The 20,143-nt window shown below is 49.9% G+C and overlaps 1 protein-coding gene across 1 annotated transcript; it reads left to right on the top strand.

The window, feature by feature from the left end:
• Positions 1 to 6,597: 6,597 nt before the first annotated feature.
• CHMP7 (charged multivesicular body protein 7) lies at positions 6,598 to 16,833 on the top strand. The gene is made up of 10 exons (XM_040538410.1): positions 6,598 to 6,971; positions 8,772 to 8,946; positions 10,340 to 10,525; positions 11,231 to 11,364; positions 11,764 to 11,812; positions 12,122 to 12,241; positions 12,528 to 12,626; positions 13,492 to 13,552; positions 14,185 to 14,346; positions 15,132 to 16,833. The coding sequence occupies exons 1-10, from the start codon at positions 6,682 to 6,684 to the stop codon at positions 15,194 to 15,196; spliced, it is 1,341 nt and encodes a 446-aa protein (XP_040394344.1). The 5' UTR covers positions 6,598 to 6,681; the 3' UTR covers positions 15,197 to 16,833.
• The last annotated feature ends 3,310 nt before the right edge of the window (positions 16,834 to 20,143 follow it).

Genomic DNA, 20,143 nt, shown 5'->3' with positions numbered 1-20,143 from the left:
ATTGCCAGGATCTTCCTTCTTGCCCTTCTTGGAAACTGGGAGCACATTTGCCAGCTTCCAGTCAGCTGGGGCCTCTCCGGATTCCCAAGATCATTGAAAAATAATTGGGAGAGGTCCCACAATGACATTAGACATCCCTCTGAGTACCCTGGGATGAATCCCATCAGGCCCCCTGGACTTGTATGCGTCCAGGTGGAGCAGCAAATGTGCACAAATTTGGGGTTTATCATTCCTGCAGTCTCGGTCCTCCATCTTAGGGCATTTGGAGTCCCAGGGTCCATCTCTGGTATTGAAGACAGAGGCAAAAAAATCATTAAATATCTCTGCTTTGTCTATGTCCCTGTTTGTTAGGTGCCCATCCTCATAAAATATCAGAGCGATGTTTGCTCTGGTCCTCTTTTTCCTGATAACTGGGGTGGGCTGGGCTCAGCCCCCGGGCACAGCACGGTTTGGCCCTGGGCACGTCGTGGAGGTGATGGGACAAGAGCTCTGGGCACAGCGAACGGGGCCATATAATGGTGGGAGGAAGAGGAGGAAGGAAAGGGAGGAAGGAGGAGGACAAGGGCTGGCCCTTGGCACTTCCAAACTCGTGCCACCACCGCTGCAGCAGGTTTCAGTACGGTGTTTGACAACAGCCTGGTGTGAAAGCTGAGCTGGGCTCACGTTTCACAGCATTTTATTTTTTTACCATGGTTTTTCTTTTTCTTTTCGTGCCCAAACTTCTGGTTTCGAAGCTCCCAGCTCAGGCAGGAGCCGCCGGGAACGCTTCGCTGAGCCTGTTCTCCTTGGTGCTCCTTCGGTTTGCATTTTTCACCATCACATAGCGCCTGTCTCAAGCGAGCAAAGGCACAGGTTTTGTCTCCCGAGGGGAAAAAAAAAAAAAAAAAAGAAAAAAAAAAAAGAAAAAGGCTGCACGAACTTTCTGTGCGCCTGCTCCCATCCTGCGGCCCTTCCGTTAGAGCATGGAAATCCCAGCGCATCGCCTCGGGGAGGGAACAAACAAATATACGGAAAACCTTTGGACTTTCTGCCATTACACAATCGGTTCTCCTGCAGCTGTGTGGATGGGGTGGGAGAAAAATTGCCCCAACAAAAGCGAGTTGAGATGGCAACGTGGTGACTTGTTAATTTTTTGCCAGCCTTGAACTCTGGGCTTACCCATACTGTGAGCGCGTACTGGACTCAGGGCTTGGGGCAGGCTCTCTCCCTAGGAAATGACTCACCCAGGCTGTGGATGAGTAACTCTTGAGCGGCTGATCCTTTTTTAAGCATTGCCCAAGGCACAACAAGTGCAGGTGAGAGCTTGGAAGAAGATGGCAGGGCGGGAATAAGGCTGCTCGGCGGGGAAGCAGCTCGGGGAACCGGGAAAAGCGGGTGAGAGCTGGGCATCGGATGGGACCTGGAGGAAGGCAGCGATGCTCAGCAGGTCCGGATGGATCAGTAGGGCTGGAGGCAACCCGCTCAGGATGTGGGTATTCGGGAAGCATCCCCCTTTGGCAGTTACCCTCGCAGCACAGCGAGCAGCCGCGCTACGCAATGGAAATCTGGGCTGCTCCAGCAGAAGTCGGGACCTGTCCGTGCCGAAAGTAATTAAGCTGAAGTGTGATTTAAAGGAAATGAATTCCTGGTTGTTTCCTGGGTGGGTACTTGCATTACAAGTCCCAAAAGTATGCAGGGCCTTTTGTTTAACCAAAATCATGTGTTCTTTGCCCTGGATACCACTGACATCAGTTCAAGCCGCTCAGGGCCTTAGCAGACAGCAATTTTTTTTCTGTTAGGTCAGAATAAATGCTGGTTCACAATATTGCAATATTTGCATGTTCAGTGGGATGGGAAAGGATCAAAAATCCATCCTGATGATGTTTATGGGACTGCCTCGTGTAGACTCAGAGCACAACCAGGTGCTGCTGCCAATTCCCCTCTTGCTCCATCACTTTCCCCTTGCTCCCAGACCCATCCCGCAGCGGGGGCAGCCCCCAGCACCGAGACCCCGACGCCTCCCCCTCCACCACTTGTCAGGAAGCCACGGCCACATGTCCGTCCGTCTCAGCCTCCCTCTTTATAAAATAATGTTTGCACAGCTCTGAACAAAGGCGGCTTTATGCCTGGCGTGCGGGTTTGTACACTCTCGGAGCCGGGATGCCGCGGCACACACGTCACCCACCCGCACAGCAAGAATTTCCACCGCCGTGCACGGAGCAGGCGCATGGACTTTTTCTATTTAAGGCTGATCTGTAGGGCAGGGGCAAAAAGGGTGTGCATTTATCACCCAGGGCCAGGCCTCCTGGCGAGCACCCGCTCCTTATCACCACCAGCCTGATCGGCTCCGTCCAAACCCCTCCAGAAGCCAGGGAGGCTGCCCCACAACTGGTGTAAATTAAGTGCATCGAGGTGGGGGCACCCCGCAGGGTTCTGGGTTACCAAATTTCCCCCCCCACACACACACACACATGCTCTTCCTCAGCTCTGTTGCAAGTGGAAAACAAAATGAGTGCAAGAATTTGGGGAAGGACTGTGGCTCGCCTCCAGGGAGCGGGGAAGCGCGAGACCGAAGCAGGAATTAATTGCCCACAGAGGATGTCGTGTAATAAACGGCCGTCTGGGGAAGTCTGGTCTTATTGGCCATGGTTAGTGGTTAACCTCACACGAGCTGGCTGCTTGACGGTTCAGACCCTTGAAATATTCGTGTGCTGGCTAATGCAGGATCTGTTTGCTCCTCGTCTATCTTTAAAACATCTTTAACTGTGATCCACGGCAAACCCCGGGGAGGTGCTGGGGTGTATGCATATATGTATTCTTTTTTTAAAAAAATATATTCATCATTTATTATAATTTCATTTATATTTCTTTTAGATATTGTATTTCTTTTATTATATATTTTTTTATATTCATCAGCATTAAGTTTTACATTTCAAACCCTGGACAAGCCACCGAGACCCCCGGTGCCTCATTTCCCCTCTGTGGCAGCAGCTTCCACTCCCTTTGCCTGCTTTATCTTTTGGGTTTTGGAGATGCTCAGGATGAGCAGGGCGATTTCACCATCCTCTCTCCTGTCGTCTTTCCCAGCCTCTGAGCATGCAGCTGTGGGGCAGGGGAAAGGGTTAAACACTTTGCCTTCCCGGCCGAGCTTTGGCTGAAAGCAAAGGGAGATTTTGTGCAGCAGTTGTGGTCTGAACTCAGATCTACCCCTTCCCTGCCCTCCCCATTTCTCCTCCCTTTCCTCTCCTTGAAACGGGACTTAAAAGGAGCTTTGGGATGAGGGAAAGCCCCAGCAGGGTGGGGGCCAGGGACAGAGTGGTTGCAGCGTTGCGGGCTCAAAGCCTGAGGAGCAACGGCTCAGGCTCCTCATCCCAACCGAGGCATCTGCCTGCTTCAAAACTGCCATAGAGCTCAGTAGTCTGGGGTTTGAAATGATCCATCCTGCATAAAATCCATCTTTCAGCTCAGCCCCAGTGAGTGCCATCCCAGGGTAAACCTCCATGGGGAGGAGGCAGGGTGGCACAGACCCCAGACCGTGCCTGTGCCCCACAGAAACCTGTGGCCACCCGCTGCAGGGGGCCGGGCTCATCCCTCAGGTTCACCCCATAAGCCTGAGACCCCATGAAGGGACCAAGCTGCTGTGGTTACACCTCTTTGCAAATTTTTAACTATATGCTGATGATGCCTTGAATCTCTTTCCCAAATATCTCACAGTACACAGACGTTCTCCAGTAAATATATAAATATTCTCCAGTAAATATATATATATTATATATATATATATATAATTTCTGGTTTGTATCAGTTTTTCTCACAGATGAATTTGCAGGTCAGGAGGGAGTTTCTGGCAGGATCCCGCAGGATTAGGACCATCACTTGGCTCTTTTTACAGCCAAACATGTGATGATGCCCCAGTCTAACAGTCGCTGGCACCACGGGTTCAAGGCCGATTTTCCCAGGTGTTTAAACACAGTCCCGTGCGGTTCCTGTGAAGAGGACTCGTGGTCACATCCCGTGGTATAGTTTCCTGGACACAGTGTTTGCTTGTGGCCAAAATGTGCCCTCCTTCACAGGGAACAGCCGGGCTGGGTTTTGGCAGCAAGGTTTGCAGAGATCGCAGGTTCTTGGGTATGAATGGCTTCGCACTTACAAGGCAATGCAATTTTGTGGCCAGCACTGAAAGGATTAATGTGAAATTTCAGCTTGACACTGAAAGCTTGAAAGAAGATAAAAATAGGCTCTTGCCTCTGCTGAGTCATCTCCTGATTTAAAACATGGATCAGGGTGTGTTTAAAGGCTGCCCTGGGACCTGCTGCTGCCCCTGCAGCATAGCATCTAGGTCTGGCCAGGGGGAAAAAGCCAACAGAACCCTCCAAAAAGGCCGTCGCTGGCTTTTATTTACCGACATCAGCGCCCTTTGCTCACCAGGGCACTGTGAGGCAGCGTTAATGAAAGCTGCATTAATGAATTTGGAACAACCTCCGCAAAAATAAAACCAGGAGAGGTTGTGAGCCTGGACGACTTTTGCACAGCTCCAGAGGCCTCCCAGCAGCGACATGAGGAAAAGCAAGCATCATATCCTGCACCTCTGAGGGCAGAGCGCAGCCCTGCACTGACCTCTGACTTCTGGATAATCCCTGGGGGCACAGGGTGACTCCTGCAGCCCAGTGGCTACAGGGTTAAGCTGACGACTGCAGGCATACATGCCACCGCTGACTCAGAGCTGGTGAGGAAGGAATTACACGCACACAAACCAAAACAATCCTTCCCTCTGTGCCGCTCAAGGACACCGAACACACCTGGAATGTCTGTAAAGTGCACACACTGGAGGTGGTTTTGGTTTTGTCTCCATCGTGAAATGGCTGGTTATGCCCTCAGCTACTCAGCACCCACAAGGGACAGGGCACCCTAGTGCTGAGCTCCCAGACACTGCTTGGTTTTTCCCCTGCTCTGCAGGCACCAAAGCCCACTTGCTCCCGTCCTCTGCAGCCCCTCGACACCAGGAGGGAGCTCCAGGTCCCTGATGTGACACACCATAACAGCAGCAACCTCTGTAGCCTGAGAAACCTGGGCTCAGCACAGGAAGGGGAGCAGCAGCCTTCTGCCAAAAAACGGAGCTGTCGCCTTCTTCCATGGGCAAGAAATAGCACATACGGTGAATTTGAAGATATAGAAATACCCAGAACTTGGCAGCGCTGCTTAAGCAACAGCGCTTGCCTCCCCTTCTTTTAGTAACATTGAGTTTTGCTCTGAAAACGTCAGACTTTGCATGAAGAAATCCCTGAGAGCCATGCCTCCCTTCTCCTGAATCCTGATATTTGCATGATACGAGGCTATTGCTCTTGGGCAACCAGGAAAAATGGAAATCATACATGAGAAGCAGGAGGGAGGAAAAAAATAATATGTGAAAGGACAGGAAAGCTAACTTCTGTTGATGCTAGATGCAAGCCGAGTCCCTGCGAAGCGGCGCTGCCACCAAACCTCTCACCAGCCCCAGCAAGGTCAGGCTGGGGTAGCTGTGGTGTGCTACAAGCATCCGCCAGGGCTGTGCTCAGAGCACTTTGTGTGTGCTGTTTGTACATTTAAACCTCATGGGAACCACCACCAACCACCAGCTGTGCGTTCGGAGGGGCCAGGTGCTGGGACGGCTGTGCTCACCGCAGCGGCGTGCTGCATCACTGACACAGCCCGGCACGGTTTTGGGGGTTTACACGCATACAGCACAATTTTCCAGCAGTGACCACACAACTGGCTGCCTACAACAACATGGCGCCCTGCGGGTTCCAGCTTGGTTTAGGGGTGATGCAGTGAGGTGCTGGGTCAGCCACCACGCACCAAACCCTCAGCTTCCTCAGCACAACCCTTTATGGCTGTTACTGAGGGCTTGGGATACGCTGGCGAGCCCCAAAACAACACCAAGTCCCCCAAGGGTGCCATTTGCAGGAGCTGAGGCGAATCCCCGAAGAGTGGACAGGCATTGGAACGGGTTGCGTAGGGAGGTGGTGGTGTAATTGTTTCTGGGGGTGTTCAAGGGTGTTGGACGTGGTGCTTAGGGACATGGTTTAGTGGGTGATAGCCCCCCAAAGGTGCCATTTGGAGGAGCTGAGGTGAATCCCCTCAAAAGCAGTTAGGCATTGGAATGGGTTGTGCAGGGAGGTGGTGGTGTCACCGTCTCTGGGGATGTTCAAGGAAAGGTTGAACGTGGTGCTTAGGGACATGGTTTAATGGGTGATAGTCCCCCAAAGGTGCCATTTGGAGGAGCTGAGATGAATCCCCCGAAAAGCGGTCAGACATTGAACAGGATGCACAGGGAAGCGGTGGCATCACCATCCCTGGGGGCGTTCAAGGAAATGTATGTGGCGCTTTAGGAACATGGTTTAGTGTGTGATAGTGGTAGTAGGGTGACGGTTAGACCAGATAATCTTGGAGCTTTCCAACCTTAATAATTCCATGATTCCGATTCTAGGATTCTACGCTCCCTCACCCCCCCCTCCATCACCCCCCCTAACATGGCCGCCATGGCCCTGTGAGGGGGGGGGGGGGGGGCGCACCAGGCGGCACCGCGCACGCGCACGACCGTACGACAGTAGTCGTGCGGCGGGGGGGGGGCGGAGCGGCAGCGCGCATGCGCCCGGCGTTTCCTTAGCAACCAGGCGGGTCCCGGCCGGGCGGAGGCCGCGGCGGAGCCGGGGGCTCGCGTAGATGTGCAGCCCGGGGAGGGCGCCCCCTGGGCCGGCCCCGGCCGGGGACCTGCCCCCGGAGTGGGAGACGGACGACGAGCGCATGGCTTTCCTCTTCTCGGCCTTCAAGCAGAGCCGCGAGGTGAACAGCACCGAGTGGGACAGCAAGATGGCCTTCTGGGTCGGGCTGGTGCTGGCCCGCGGCCGCCGCCGCGGTGCGGTGCGCACCTGCCTGAGGGAGCTGCAGCACGGCTTCGAGAGGCGAGGCAGCGTCCCGCTGGGCCTCGGCACGGTGCTGAGGGAGCTGCTCAGGTAACGCGGGGGGAGGGGGGGTCAGAGGGGTCCGGGGCGGGGGGAGATGGGGGTGGGGGTGAAGGGGTTGGGGGGCGGGGGGAGATGGGGGTGGGGGTGAAGGGGTTGGGGGGCGGGGAGCGTGGGGAGGGGGCGTAGGTGGGTTGTGAGGGGGTGGGGGGGGGATCTGGGACATGCACACAGCTGTTATGGGGCTTAGGGGACAAGTGGGGGGCTGTAGGGCAGCTGGCCCCGACGTTACAGGGCTCAAGGGAATAGTGGGGGGCTGTAGGGCAGCCTGTCCCCCCTTTATGGGGCACTAGGGAGCAGTGGGGGGCTGTAGGGCGGCCTGCCCCCCATTACAGGGCTGAAAGGAACAGTGGGGGGCTGTAGGACAGCCTGTCCCTCAATTTTAGGGCTCAAAGGAAAAGTGAGGGGCTGCAGGGCAACTTGCCCCCCCTGTTGTGGAGCTTAAGGGAATAGTGGGGGGGCTGTAGGACAGCCTGCTACCCCCGTTATGGGGCTTAAGAGAATACTGGGGAGCTGTAGGACAGCCTGCCCCATGGTTATGGGGCGCAAGGGAATAGTGGGGGGCTGTAGGGCAGCCTGCCTGTCTCTGTTATGGGGTTCAAGGGAATAGTGAGGGGCTAGAGGGCAGTCTGGGGGTCTCTGTGCATAGTTTTGGGGGGAGCCCTGCGTGATGGGGGTGCACAGAAAGGGGGTCTCACACCTGGAGGAGTGCTTAGCACTGTGGTGGGGAGCCTGTGGTGGGGTGCGTAGAAAGAGGGGTGCTGGGGATGTACGGGGGGGCTGGGGCTGCTTCAGGAGGTTGGTGTTGGAAGGAGAGGAGCTTGGAAGCTGCCCGCTGTATCCACGGCAGGGAGAGTGCAGCAAGATGCCAGATAAATGCCGGGGCACAGGGAGACGTGAAGCGAGGCTTGGTGCTGCTTGTGCCCACAAGTGCTGAGCACTGGTTGCGGGGGTGAGCACGAAGAAGCTTTGTGCCGTGCCACGGCTTTGCAAAGCAGAGGGGAGCGCAGAGAGGCTGCGAGGGAACGTGGGGTTGTGTTGTGTAGGGGGGAGGAGGGAGCTCTGAGCGAGGTAAAGCAGGGTCAGGGGTCACAAGCTCGAGGCTGTGCCCCACAAGGGACGTGCCTTGGGGCTCGCAGGAGGTAGGGGAGAGCAGGAGCTCCGAGGGAAATGCTGTGCTGGGAAGACGCGGGCGCAGGAAGGAGCTCTGTGTTAAGTTGGGTTACGTTCCCTGAAACGGTGGTTGTGGAGAGCGGGCAGCAAATGGCATGCGCTGTCCTACAGGCGTGCAGGAGTGTTGTAGGCTGGTGCTTGCAGTGAGGCGTTTTGTCTTGTGAAACCATAGCCTGGGACTGACGGCCTGAAAACGTTCCAGACCAGCGGGGGTTAGCTGAGTCTGCACGTGTGCGCCGTAACTGCTGTCACATCTAGAGGTTTCACTTCTTTGTTTGCGATTTAGTGCACAGATGAAGTAGTCTTGAAACTTGCGAGTGGCCTTCCACGCTTCATCAGTTTCAAGTAAGAAAACAGAGAGAGGCTTGTGAAACTGGAATAAATTTTCTTGTGCTCAGAGAAAGCCTGGGAGGAGAGGGAACCTTTGTGCATTTTGTACACATCAGTGATGTGTCACATTTTAGCTGGAAGCTGTTAGGAAACTCTGCTGGAACTGTGGAAGTACAGCACGGAGAGCGATGCTTTGATTAGTAGTTCTCCATGCTGACACTTTTCCTTGCTGCCAGCAGAAGGGATTAAGGCTGACCGTACTCAGTTCTGCCTCTGGCTTTTCTCTAGGCGCGGCAAGATGCAGAGGGAGTCAGACTTCATGGCCAGCGTGGACAGCAGCTGGATCTCCTGGGGCGTGGGAGTCTTCATCCTGAAGCCCCTGAAGTGGACTCTCTCGAGCGTGCTGGGCGACAGTAAGGTACCCGAGGAAGAGGAAGTTCTGATTTACGTGGAGCTACTTCAGGTGAGTGTTGCTGAGAGTTTCCTCGAGATTATGCATCTCTAGAAAAATCCGTGAGGAACTTTATGTGCTAGCAAAGAAGGATCAGGATTGAATAGACTGCCTTCAGGCTTTTATACACCTAAGGAGTACAAACGTAGAGAGATGGCTGTGATAACGTGTGGATAAGAAATAGTTTCTATCTACAGATGTTTGTTGAAATGAATGTGGAGGCTTCTTGCTGGCTTCCAAGCGATGAGAGCGCAGGCTTGCTGTGCAGTCTAGGAAGCCAAGCAGCGCGCTGGGAGACCGCTGCACGTCTCAGGGTGGAGTTAGTGCAAGTGTAGTGTGTGAGAGAAACTTGCAGACTGAGTGCCGTCTGCTCTAGGGAGGGATGGGTGACACGGAGGGCACTGGCTGTCAGCCCGATGTGTCGCGTCTCCGCTGAACTCGCGTGCGCGGTATTAAAGGCTGCTTTCGCTTCGGAGCGTTTCCTTTCAATTTCCCTTTCCAGACGTGATTAGCGCTGCTGTTACGTTCCCTCAAACACCCTTTTCTTTGGCACGTTGTTAGTGGTAGACCCGTGGGTTGCGTTGTGAACTCACGCAACTCATTGTTGCTGTCTAAATGGGGCGGTGCTGTGCTGACAGGTCGAGACCTCGGGACCCTTTCTCGGCGCTTCTTGGTGCCTGTTAAAATTAGCACCGGGACTTGCTGCTGTTGCATGCAAGTGGCCTCTTTAGAGACTAGAAGAAATGTGAGAGCTCCTTAGATGTGTTCCTTTATTTGTAGTTACTCTGGCAGCATACGGTGCCTGCCCTCTGCAGTGGGGACTCCGCGGTCTTTTCAGAGGGTGCGTGCGTGGGAGAGGAGAAGAACTTAAAAAGGTGTCTGGAAAATCACAGGCCTCGACGTGGAGTTTGGGAATTGATGGGAAGAGTCGTTTCTGTAGTCTTCTGTGAACTGTAACTCACACTCGGAATGGGGAAAGCTTTTCTCCTTCCTCCGCAAATGATGCAAAATGGCGCTGAGTACAGTTGCAGTGTGGATTAAAGAAGTTAGTTGGGGGTTTAAACTGGGTGGGAGGGGAGTTTCAAGAAGCGAGGAGGCAGACTTGCTTCCGGCGTGGTCGTTAGGTTGTTCTGTAGTATTCGCACAGACGACTTGTACAATGTAGCTCTGGTTGTGGTGGAAAACTCTTACTTTGTGTTCCACTAAGTGTGATGTTTTTCGAGTATTGTAAGTGCTTTTGAATATCCCTTACAACTCCTTCTGAAAGTCCGTCTGGCCCCAAATGCGACGCGTCTAACTTTTCAACTTCAGTGTGTGGGCGGAAGCAGGTGTGGACTTGGCAGTCGCCATGAGAAAAGGAAAAGTCCTGCGTAGGCTCACAGATAGTCCTGTTGTTTCCTTTCAGGAGAAGGCAGAGGAAGTCTATCGCCTGTACCAGAACTCTGCGCTTTCTTCTCATCCTGTTGTTGCCCTCTCAGAGCTGCGTTCCCTCTGTGCCAGCGTTTGTCCGGATGAAAGGACGTTCTACTTGTTGCTGCTCCAGCTGCAAAAGGAAAAGAGGGTCACGATCCTGGAACAGAATGGAGAGAAGGTACAGGGTAAAGGTGACTGCTTTTGGGTGGTATAATCCCTGTCTCGCATTTCATCTGGCTGGAAGGAATACTTCATTGGCTAAACGCGGGCATTCTTTGTTTGGAGAAGTCAATTCTATGTACTCCAGCATCATAAATGTGTGATGGGTTCTTGCTTTCCGCCGTCAAACATTTGTAATATTGTCCGTGTAATCTGAGAGCTAACAACTTGGCAGATATTGTAGTTTTCTACTCTCGGGTTGACTTTTCCCAGCTACCCAACTGAAATTGTTCCACGCCACTGGAATCGGTGGTGCAAGGATTCCCTTTGTGCAAGGGTTTTCCCGTCTGTCAGTAACTACACAGACACAGGCTTTCTTGTCTCTAAGGCGGCACGTTTGCCTGTAGTGTTCTGCGCCGTATGGTTTAGCACTGAAGTATTTACAAGTGTGACGTTGCCGTACGCTGTTCAAAGCACTAGGACAGCTTTAAATCTTCAGGGTGTTCCACTGAGGCCTTCTGTTTCCATGCTGACATCGCTTGATCCTGTCTGGTTTAATATTGAATTAAATGATAACTGGCGTGTCTCCTTAACTCTGTTGCAAGGCTCGAACAAAACCAGATGTAAAAGCATCTTTTCTTTCTAGCAGGATGAAAATATTTCTAGTGCAGGCACAAATTCTGGAGACAAAAGCAACTTGAGCGTGTATTGTTTTTTTCTTTAGATCGTGAAGTTTGCCCGAGGTCTTCATGCCAAAGTCTCCCCGATGAATGACGTGGACATTGGAGTGTATCAGTTGATGCAGAGCGAACAGCTGCTGTCACAGAAGGTGGAGTCCCTTTCCCAGGAAGCAGAAAAGTAATTTGGGGACGGGTGGCGGGAAGAACTTCCGTATGATACAAAACTTTGTGCTCCTGTGACGTAGTTAAGGATGAAGCTGCCGCCTCCAAGTGCAAGTCATTCTTTCCCACTTAGTAAACGCGGTATTTTCAGTAATGCCCTAGGGCAGGTTTCCTAGTCTTTGTTCCCTGACGCCAGGAAAACAACATGTAGTGAGTGGGTGTTGCAAGCTTTGCAAAGTTCTGGCGTGCCTTCAAGGGCTACTTGAGAAAAGCAAAAGTGGTTTGAGGGTGGCTGTATATGAAAGGCAGTGGTACTCGGTCATCAGAGCAAGGTAGTGAGGGTGGCTGCCGGTTTGTAAAAAAACACTACTGCTTGCAGAAGAATAATCTTCCTTTCCTTGTTGCATCTGTACAGGTGTAAAGAAGATGCCCGGAGTGCTTGTAGAGCTGGCAAAAAGCAATTGGTAAGTAGTGTTCTACTCGGGAGGAACTACAAGTTAAGTGTCTTAGAGCTGGTCCGTAGCTACAGGTAATGACCAGGTCTGGTGTTGTCTAGTTAATCTTAGGTGTGCTTATTTGCTGAGGCCAAGGGTCTCCTTAAGGTGAAGGTACGGATATGTTTGACCAGAGTGGTGTGCTGAAGAGAAATGGGAACATCTAGCGCTTAAAACCAGCTGTTGTGCACGTGCCTTGTTGCGTGGGGATTGTTCTTGTATGCTGCCTTTGACTGCTGCCTGGTTTGCGATCCAGGTCTGTGTATCTAATGTCTCCAGGCGCTGAGATGTCTGAAGTCTAAACGGAGGACAGAGAGGCGCATTGAAGAGCTTCATTCCAAGCTGGATGCAGTGCAAGGGATCTTGGATCGCATATACGCTTCCCAGACTGACCAGATGGTAGTGTTAATATTGTCTTGTGCCTCTCACCGTAGCCTCATGCTTCTCATTTGTCCTTCACCTGCTCTTCAGAGCTCGTGTTTGAGGGCTGATGAGGTTCTGTTCTCTGCTCCAGGAAGCAGCAAGTCTGATATTTGGGTATTGCTTGGAACAAACCTGCCTGCGGCTCTGCTTTCTGTGTGTGCTGACGGTTTCTCTGCGAGTCCTGCTTGGATAGTGGGTCTTGCGAGGAGTTTACGCTGCCTGTTAATTTTAGTTAATGTATGCTACTTTTTCTCCCTTCAAGGTATTTAATGCCTATCAGGCTGGTGTGGGAGCTCTGAAACTGTCTATGAAGGATGTTACTGTGGAGAAGGCGGAGAACCTGGTGGATCAAATACAAGAGGTACTGAGATAAGAGCACACAGAAATAAGCAAGCGGTGCATAGATGTACATAGATGTACACAGCAGATTTGTCCAGATATTAATGCTGAGGCATCTGGTGCTGCTTGCTTTCTGTTCTGTATGTCATCAGAGCAGACAGAGTCGATCTTTTTTAGGTCAGCGAGCAGAAGTATTCAAATAACCAGCTGTGTCTGGTTTTACATAATTGCATTTACTGCTGGCTAATAGTCACAACTTACGTTAAACTTGCGCGCTTTATGTGCTCTTTGGTAACCAATGTTGTGCAAGCACGCAGCTTTCCTAGAAGATGTTTAGTGAGATGTATTAAAAAGAAATACAAGTCCAGCTTTTGGAAGCTGGAATGCACCTACGTGCATAAAACAGGGTCTTAAACCGCCTAACCTGTAATCTTCTGCAATTCAGTAAGGAAAATGGAAATTTTCTGAGTTAATGGAAATGAAGAAGGGAATCTGTCTGCGTAAGCTGATGTAGAAGACAGAAAAGGGTTACTTCTTTAGCAACTTCATTTCCATGTACTTAAACATTTCATAGCTGTGAAGTTGATCTGTAGCTTCCTTCCGTTGCTAGCATAAGCCTCAATGTAAGCATGTTGCTTACGTGAACAAGCTAGAATTAGGAGGACTTTTTTTCTGTTTCAAGTTTGTTTCCTCAGGCATGTCACTTGGTCTTGTAGCACTTACTAAATCATCTTCCATGTTACTGTTTTTACAACTGGTCACGTAGTGCCTGCTGCCTTTAGGTCAACTTCTGATTTATTTGTTGGTTGCTATTGCTGTTTTTGGCCACGGTAAGACAGAAGATGAGCTCGTATTCTATATCAAACTGTGTTGTTTCTTGCCCTCAGCTTTGTGATACTCAAGATGAAGTAGCCCAGACTCTGGCTGGAGCAGGAATCAATGGTCTAGGTATGTTTGAGGGCTTTCATTCTCTGCTCGTGGTCTTGCTACTTACTATATGCTGCCATCCCTTCTCTGCTCCCTCCCTGGGTAGGACTAGTCCTCCTTCCTGGAAGGACAGGCTGTTACTAAAATACCAAGGATGTTGCTACCAGTGTCTTCAGAAGGAATGATGACTGATAAGGAGTTATAGTCCCTGACAGTGGGTTGTGGGAGAATCAGCATTTGTGCACCTCCAAATCCCTGCAGACTTTAAGTACTGGGAGGATTTCAGTTCAGAGTTGTGTAGTGTTGATATAAAATTATTTTTAGAGTGGCTGCTGCTTTGTTTTTTCTTTTTTTTTTTTCTCTAAGTGGTGTTCTTTTTCTTCTGGCGTGTGTGGTGCTGCAGCTTGTTTGTCTCTGCTGAAATGTTTTCTTACCCTTAGAGGCCTCAGCACAAAGGCTTCTAGAGGAATAGCTTTTCTCTGAGATAAAGACTGAATTTTTACCTTTGGAAGAAGTCCGGGGAGTTCCTTATTATTACTATGAGCAATGAAGGGGGGATGGGCAGTAACAACTCTGTTAAGCTTGGACTTCAGTCTGTCTGTGAAGATGGCACGTACTTTTGCTAGCAACTGACCATTTTCTTTACTTGGCAGAGATGGATACCGAGGAACTTGAGAAGGAGCTGGACAGTCTCCTCCAGGACTCGACTAGGGAGCCTGTAGACCTGCCTCCTGTTCCACAGAAGGTGCTGAATCCGGCCATTTCGGATGCTGAGCTCGAAGCTGAATTGGAAAAGCTCTCTCTCTGTGATGGAGGTATGGATGTCAGCAGGCTATGTTAGCTAGCTGTTACTAGGATCGACGACAGCCTTGCAAAATGAAAGCGGAACTGAAGTCTGAGCCAGAATCTTTCCCACTTTCAGTTATGCAATTGGAAGCAAGCTCTCCTGGTTTCCCTGCCAGGAGCTCAGTGACGTTGCCTTTGACTTCTAGGTTCAGTCTTGAAAGAGTCGCCGTCGTTGCTAGAAATTGTACCTGGACATTCTGCCATGAGTCACAGGGAAAGTTGAAGGCCCTATCGGGAATCTAGTCCTTGGACTTCGTTTAACTAAGCTTGTGCAGTGTTAGGGGTTTTCTTCTCACTGCTGCGTGTTTGTATCTGGAATGCTTACTGTGTCTTGTGTTGTAGGTATGATGTTTGCTTACACTAAGCTCTAAACTGGTCTTTATTCGCTAAGCGAGTGACCAGAATTTATGGACTTACGGCGTATATGGAGTTTTCCCTACTCCTGTCTTTAACGGGGCAGGGAAGGGTGGGGGTAACCAAACTTTAATTTTCCTTTCAGCAATCTGTTAGCGAGCAATTACACAGGACTGTCCATAGGGTTTTCTTCCTCTTTGGGCAGCTGATACTCTCAAATTTCAGAGCAGAAGGCAGCTCAGCATCCTCTGTGAAATATAATCCTGGCTTTCCAAGGGAATGCGGTCAAATGCTGGAAGTACTGAGAACCTCTGAAATGGTTTGTTAGTTGTGGACTTGACTGATCCAGTCCCTCTTACTGATGAAAACTGACGTCTTTCTCTTGCGATTTTCTTTATAGATTTGGCACAAAAGACTCCTCCTGCTTCCTCTGAACCCAAAACAGCTCTGGGACTGAATCTCTAAAGACCCAACAGCATCCTGTTGCTGCAGTTTGAGAAGTTGTCTTAAGGTTCCTTAACTAATGACTAAAACTTTGGGACAGAAGGGTAGTAGTCCCCTCTTCTTCGTGAATATCACTTTGCTAAGCAACAGGATCTCCTGCCATGACAATCCACTCTGGAACTGGCCCCAGCTGGTGTTTGTCATCTCTGTGCCAACATCTGCACTGGTCTCAATTTGACTTGTTATCCCAAGTCACCTGTGGCATCAAGTCTTCCCTCCTGGGAACGCAGTGAAGATAAACTCTTCAATGTCCATAACAGTGCTCTTTTTTTTTTCTTTGCTGTGGCTGATGTTGAGAATCTGAGTTGCAGCGGTATTGCAGTTGCTCAACATTTGGCTGTTTGTGTGGTTGTTTAAAACACTTGGCACATAACTTACGTCAAGGACAGTACTTATCTGCAACGAGCTTAAGCACCTGTTGGTAGTTCTATCCCTCCCTGTCTGTATTTTGCACGGTTGTGGACAACTAGACACTGTAACTGTTAAATTGTAGGAGATTTTCTTGCTGCACTAGGGGGCAGCAATTGCAAGCACAAGACAAAAATAATTCCTCTTTCTGTAATGACACTAAGGCCTTAAAAGGGAGACCTGCAAAAGATTTTCAATGAAGGAGTTCCTTATGCTGCCATTGGTGACAAAGGTTTGCAGTCACTACGATCAAAAATTTTCTGCTTACTCGGAGTTTGAGCCGTTTGCTATTTTTGTATCTTCCCTGTTCGCAAAACAGCAGCAGGGTGATCTGCTTTGAGCTCTCATGTTGAGTGATTTGGGGTGGGTGGGGAAGGGATGCCTGTTTTTTTTTTCCCCTTTCTGAGTGGACGGTTTCATGTAACAGTCTCATCTTCGCCTTCAGTCTTGGTGTTGCAATTCCACAAGATTGTGGGTTACCAGAAAGCCCCAAAACACAACCCTGTACGTGTTTCTAATGCAAAAAACAAAACAAAAAGCCACCAAGGACAGCAACTGAAGATGTTTTCAGAGGTAGTCTTTACCCAGTGGAAGTGAAACCGTCATCTTTTGCAGGTCACTTTTTTATTATGTGTATGCACTCAAAAAAAAAAAAAAAAAGCAGAAAGCCTGGTACCTAACATGAATAAACGAATTCCTTAAGGAAGGGAAATGGGCACGGGCTTTCTGCACGCAGAGTCTGTGCGTGGCATGGGAGCGACTAGCAACGTGTTGATCTGTAACCAGTCTTCTCTGCACCTCTCCCTGCCTCGGAATGTATTCCTGTCACCATTCAGCTCTTGGCTTCATCCTGTGCCAAACTCCACTGATAGAGCCATGTGTGCGGCAGCTTGGGTGAACAGAAAACTTGGGCTGGAGTTTCCATGCCCTGTTTATTACCGACAAACCAGCTTGAGCCCCAGAGCACCGCAGGAGAAGTTACTGGTGTCAACTGGGGTGCTTTGTCACTTCTGTTCAGGAGTACAGACTACTGCCAGAGATCGTGTGCTGTGGCCAGCTAGCAGTTTACCCCGGCTGCACATGGAATTATGTGAAATGACTTGAAGCTCTGTATTCCTTTCCTTTGTAAACAGGAGAAAAACCACTGTGTTTTCTGCCTATATGTAATAAAGGGGAGAGGAGGAACCAGAGTCTCTTGTGGTGCCTCCTTCTGTTTCCCTGTGCCACAGATCGCTGTCCTGTGTCCATAAAGGTTGTCTGCTGAAAGAAAAGGGACAGGCTCCTGGGTTTCTGGGTCAAAACCCAAACTGAATAATTCCTGTACAAGACGTTGACTTCCCTGAACCCCCCTTATATGCTTTAAAACAGTTAAATGTCTAACAAAGGAGTTTGTTCTTACCAAATAGCCTATGCCAGGCTTTGGGTTACACAGCCTCAATCTTAGGACAGTAATTTTGGGAAGGCTTGCTTCTTTGCTTCAGCTTGTTTCATCATTCCGCTTCTTCGTTATGGTGCATCTCACCAAGGAGACCGGTTTCAGGACACGCAGAACACACTCCTTTGCATAAGCTGCCTTGCTGTGGCCGTGTAAGAAACTGCTGAGTCAGTTCTGGTTGCCCCCTTGTTTTTGTGTGAAGGGGATGTTGTTTGTCCAACTCCTTGTTCAGATCATAATTAAGCAGCGCAGTTGAGCACGTCGATGCTATTTTTTTCCTTTTGTCTAAGGACAATGAATCTAAACGGAGTCACCTGGCACGCAGGCGCTACTCAAAACAAATTTTTCCTACTTCCCTCTGATACTAAGACGTGAAATAAACTTTGAATTCGCAGGCAGTCAAGCCTGTTTACTCTGGCAAGAGGTCTGCCCTGAGCTGGCTTGCTCGACCCTGGAGGGCCGCACGTACTTTTTGCAGGGGGAGGCAGGAAGGAAGTTTCTTGCTCCTGTGCTTATCGTATGCTGCCTACAGCGCAACTCTGGGAAGGCTCGGATCTCTCCTATCAAAACTTGTACCTTGGGAAGGAAAGCGCAGAGACTCCTGGAGGCATAAGCAGCCTCCTGTAATTCTGAGAAGAGGCGTTGAAGAGTTAACACCCAAGCAGCTGCTGCTTTATTTGAAGTGGCTTGTAATTTTCTCCCTTTGATGCAGAGTGGGGGATGTAATCAAGATGGCTGAATAGAGAATTTGAAATATATTTTGGTGAGACGGCAGGGGAGGGAAATAGAGGGCAACTTCTTGCTGGGTGAGGAAATTAAATATAAAATCCTAAAGCTGAATTGCCGCTGAGCTGGAATCTTATCATCCTGGAGTGCTGTATAAAATAGTGCTTAACTCGATTCTCAGAAAAAAAAAAAAAAAGCAGCTGCTTATGCGAGGAAATGTAGCTGCTGTTTAAGAACATAGAGCAGCAGAACAGTTTTCCTTGTAGAGAAGATTGCATCTAGCAGGCGGGAGGAGGCGATCCGTGAACAAGACTAACTGCCTGTGTTTTGTTTGCCTCGGACAGAAGAGTTAACAGTCCTTTCCCCCGTAGGTATATTCTGAGATGCGCGGAAATTGGATAATGTTTTGGATCCCTTCCCATCCCATCTTCCCCTTGCCAGCTCAGCTTTGAATGCCTGTTTCAGAATCTCACCCTTGCACACAGCTTGCACTTTCTTTAAATGGTTTTGAGCTCCTGAGGAGGAGGAGGAAGAGGAGGAGGAAGCCTTCCTTGTATCTCAAGGAATAGTTTCCTGGAATGCCGTCTGGCTTAGCATGTGTGACCTAAGTGAGCTGTGAGCTGTGTCCAACCTCTGCTGTGACCGAACGCTGTACGACAGATCCCCTGCCATCACTGCCTTCGGGAGCAGTGAAAGCATCCCGCTGTCTGCATCTTGGAGCCTAGGTATCCACAATCTTCGTGTCCTGCGTGGGGAATGTGAGAAAAATAAATGCCCTTTGGGGCGCAGGTGGCGGTGCATCTGCATGCGTGGCTTAAGTCTGACAGGGACCGAGCCAGAGCCCTGCGGTGTCTGGGCAATTAGATGGCTCTCCTTTTCCTCTGATGAAATTCTGGACAGGAGGCAGGGAGCTGGCCTGACACAAAAAACCCGAGTGAGGCTGAGCCGCGAGCCGGCTCTTGGTGCCATCTAGCCGCTCTTCTTGGCATAGGCACTTGGCAGGAGCCTGCTGGAAGCCGGTGGAACTAATGAGGCTTAATTAAACAAAGCTTTCAGAAGTAAATGCTGTGACATGTAGGCAGCGAGTTTCTTCAACCTGTCACAGAGCAAGCGTGCTGTTTACTTTAGGAGTAAGCTTCTCGGTGCTGCATCTTCCAGAGAATAATTGCGCTCTTGTTTCAAAGTTGTTCTTGGGCAGCTCCTGCTCTGCCAGGGATTAGGCAAAGCCTGGGTTACAGGGTCAGGTTAATTAAAGCTCGGTGCAGCTGGGCTGAAGCTGTGTAGATTGGCTGCTGCTTTCTTCTGAAGTGGTGTATCTGACGGGCGATGGCAGAGGTCCTTGTGATACGCTACCACAACTATCGATGCAATGAATGAATGAACGCTGAGCTGCCTAAGTTGTTTTATTTTTTTCAGTTTGATTTGGAAAGCTTTTGCTGCCCTTTTGTGTCTTGGCCAGCTTACTAGCAAAGCGTTTCTCAAAAGCAGGCCCCATTTAAGCAGCTGTTCCAGTGCTGGCTCTCGAGGAAACTTGCCTCCTGAAGGAGTTTTCTGAGGTTTCTTTATCAGGGGAGCCCTGTAGGTTAGAGCACTTTTAGTTATAAAGCGAGGGATGGGGTCTGCTTGCTTCCAAGACTAAATTATTTATTAGTAGGTCGGAATACCACGACATTTCTCCCCTCAACACTGGCGAGCAGACCTCTTGGGGATGACCACTATTTGCTGACAGGGTTAGCTGCTGTGCTGGAAAGGCATCGTGATTTTCAGGTTAATGTTTTCAGCTGACAGTCGATTGTTGAAGTGATAGTTAACATGGGACTATTTAGGAATTAAATTTAAAGAAAGAATGCTGAACTTGAAGGAGAAGCTACCTTATATCACTTTTTCTGAAAGTATTCTCATTTAGTCAGGATGCAAAACTTCTAATTTATTCAGGATGTAAAAAAAAGCGATGTTCAGTACCCTCTTTGATCCTATAAGGAACCTCTACCAGAAGACTGCTTTGTCTGATACTTTCAGAAGGAAAAAAAATGGGTTTATACAGGCATTTTGTTTTGTTCTGTTTTATTTGTTGTTTTCTTTTTCTCCTGAGGACTTGAAGGAATTTTTCAGTGGAAAGTAGATGCCAGTTTTCATCACTTGCAGCTGGGCAGCTTGGGACAGGGGGGAGTACTGATTTAGGGTCATACACCTGAGCTGTGACTGTGTCTCTGCAGTGAATTTAGGTGTCTTTTATTCAGAGATCATACCAAGAGATTCTCGCACATAAATTTCCATCCTGATTTGCAGCGAAGACCCTCAAATCCCACTTGAATGTTTGCTTGGGAATTAGGGGTAAA

This window comes from Cygnus olor, chromosome 27 (genome assembly GCF_009769625.2).
Source record: "Cygnus olor isolate bCygOlo1 chromosome 27, bCygOlo1.pri.v2, whole genome shotgun sequence".
In the NCBI taxonomy this organism is placed as follows: domain Eukaryota; kingdom Metazoa; phylum Chordata; class Aves; order Anseriformes; family Anatidae; genus Cygnus; species Cygnus olor.
The sequence above is the reverse complement of the archived record's forward strand: the minus strand, read 5'-3'. Positions and strand labels throughout refer to the sequence as shown.